The sequence below is a fragment of the Penaeus monodon genome, chromosome 33 (genome assembly GCF_015228065.2).
Source record: "Penaeus monodon isolate SGIC_2016 chromosome 33, NSTDA_Pmon_1, whole genome shotgun sequence".
NCBI lineage: Eukaryota > Metazoa > Arthropoda > Malacostraca > Decapoda > Penaeidae > Penaeus > Penaeus monodon.
This window is the reverse complement of record NC_051418.1, coordinates 31,018,102-31,020,229: the sequence shown is the minus strand read 5'-3', so window position 1 is coordinate 31,020,229 and position 2,128 is coordinate 31,018,102. Positions and strand designations below refer to the sequence as shown.

Genomic DNA, 2,128 nt, shown 5'->3' with positions numbered 1-2,128 from the left:
CTCTGTGAAACTCGGCTTGTGTTTCCATGTGCGTATAATGACACAGCGAGCCTACCCTTCGTAGCCGTAACCAGGTCGCTTGGCTGGGGGCCATAACTGACACCTTCCTCTGACGCCTTGCAGGAAGAACCACATGCTGCAGATGAGCGTGGTGTGGCGAGGGACTCGTCCGTGGTTCCGGCGCATGGAGGAGGTGGTCGTGGACTTCGGCGTCGAGGACAAGGAGGTAATGAGTGTGTACTCCGCCGAGCTTCACGCGCCCTACGACATGTCGCGCGGCCCTCTGTGGCGCGCCAGGCTGGTGCCGATGCCCGAGGAGTCGCGCGACGGCCTCCACAAGGCGGCCCTGCTGATCAGCGTGCACCACTGCATCACCGACGGCGTCACGAATGTGGTCCTCGGCCGGGACTTGATGCGCGTGCTGAATGCGTCCATGATGGGCACGGCGGATGATGTCCCCTTCCGGGCCGTCATCCCAGCCCTGCCGGACGCCCTCTTCAAGCGCTACGACTGGATCTACGTCTTCAAATACTTCTGGAAGAAGCTCTTCGACACCTTCATCAGGAACTACAACCAGAAGCTCTACTTCAAAGGCATCTTGCCGCAGCCCGAGACCAGATTCGCCACGACGAAGGTCATCATGGATGAGTTCTCGGCAGAGGCGACGCAGCGGCTGGTGCAGCAGTGCAGGGACGCCGGCGTCACCGTGCACGCCTGCATCGTTGCCATCGCCAACATCGCCATCTTCCGGGTCGCCCAGCAGCGTGCCAAGGGAAGAATCGACTCTGCTCTCATCAACACTGTCAACTGCATCAACATGCGTCGCTACTTCCCTCCTGAAAACAAGGAGTCCCTGGGCTGCCACATTTCCCTCGAGGAGACCGAGCTCCTCATCCAGTCCGCCGACTTCACCGACAAGGACAGCTTCTGGGCGCTGGTCAAGCGGATCTACGATGACCTGCAAGACAGCCTCAACGTCCACCATACGCCCGCCAAAAACTCCCCTCTCTTCCGCCCTTCCAGCCTCATCTTCCACATCAACTACGAGCTCACGCGCCGTGCCCGCCAGAACCGCACGCACTCGCACATGATCACCACCAACATGGGCAACCTGCAGCACCTTCTGCCGGGCAAGTACGGCGACGGCCCCGTGGAGATCACCCGCATCCTTCGCTCGGTCTCCAGCGCGCTCACCGGCCACGGGTGCACGCTCACCTTCCAGACCTTCGTCGGGAGGTTCATGATTTCGCTCGATTACTACTCCAACAAGATGACAGACGACGTGGCCCAGCAGTTCTTCACGAACCTCAACACTTACATATTAAACCTCACCAAATACGGCTGCCTGAACGTGGCGAATTCTGAAGCAGCTGTGTGGCCCTCCTTAGCGACGTAGACTGTACATAGGTATCCTGTAGCTGCATTTCCTAACTTTAACACACAGAGTTTGGTGCAAAGGCATGTATACTGCAAACATCTCTAGAGGCTTGTTCCAGAATGTAACACATAAGAGTTATGTAATTCGTTGTTCTCGTTGAAACTTGGTTGATATAGCTCTTAATCTAAGCCATTCTAGAGATTATTTTTTCCCTCAAATCTAAACCTCGAAACTGTACAACTAATACCCACTTAGTCTACTTAGCTCACCCATGTCAGTATGGTCTGTTTGTGACATGGCCGTTGCTTGTACGTGTAAATAGAGATTATGTAAACAGTAATTAACAATTGTTACTTTTGTTGTAGTACTTTTATCAGCTTCCTCAGGTTACTTGGAATACCATCACTCTGTCCGGCGACTCAGAACTCAAAAGCCGAAATCCGCGCTGCAAGATGAGTGGAGATCACGAAGCGCGTTCGAAAAATTTAACTGGAAACACGAGTTCTAGAGTTCTAATATCAAGCTAAAAAGTGTATTCCGTAATTCCCAAGTCAAGGTGTTCCTAAGTTCTCACGCTGATATCCAAGGTTTCAGACTTTTGTTTCTTCTTCTGACTGTCTTCTTTTGTGTAAAGCTGTTGTTCGCTTTTTGTGTAGAGCTGTGCTGTTGCTATGCATAACTCATTGTATAGATAAACAGCCTCAATTTAATCCAGGCTCCTGTAAATGTCAAAGTTTTCATTCATCTTCC

At 52.6% G+C, this 2,128-nt stretch overlaps 1 protein-coding gene across 1 annotated transcript in view; it reads left to right on the top strand.

Moving 5' to 3' along the window:
- LOC119594374 overlaps positions 1-1,925 on the top strand; it is a 6,334-nt gene extending 4,409 nt beyond the window's left edge. Inside the window, exon 4 of the mRNA XM_037943434.1 lies at positions 124-1,925. Coding sequence (XP_037799362.1) covers positions 124-1,396 — 1,273 coding nt within the window. The 3' untranslated portion in view covers positions 1,397-1,925. The remainder of the gene's footprint in view (positions 1-123) is intronic.
- Positions 1,926-2,128: the final 203 nt, after the last annotated feature.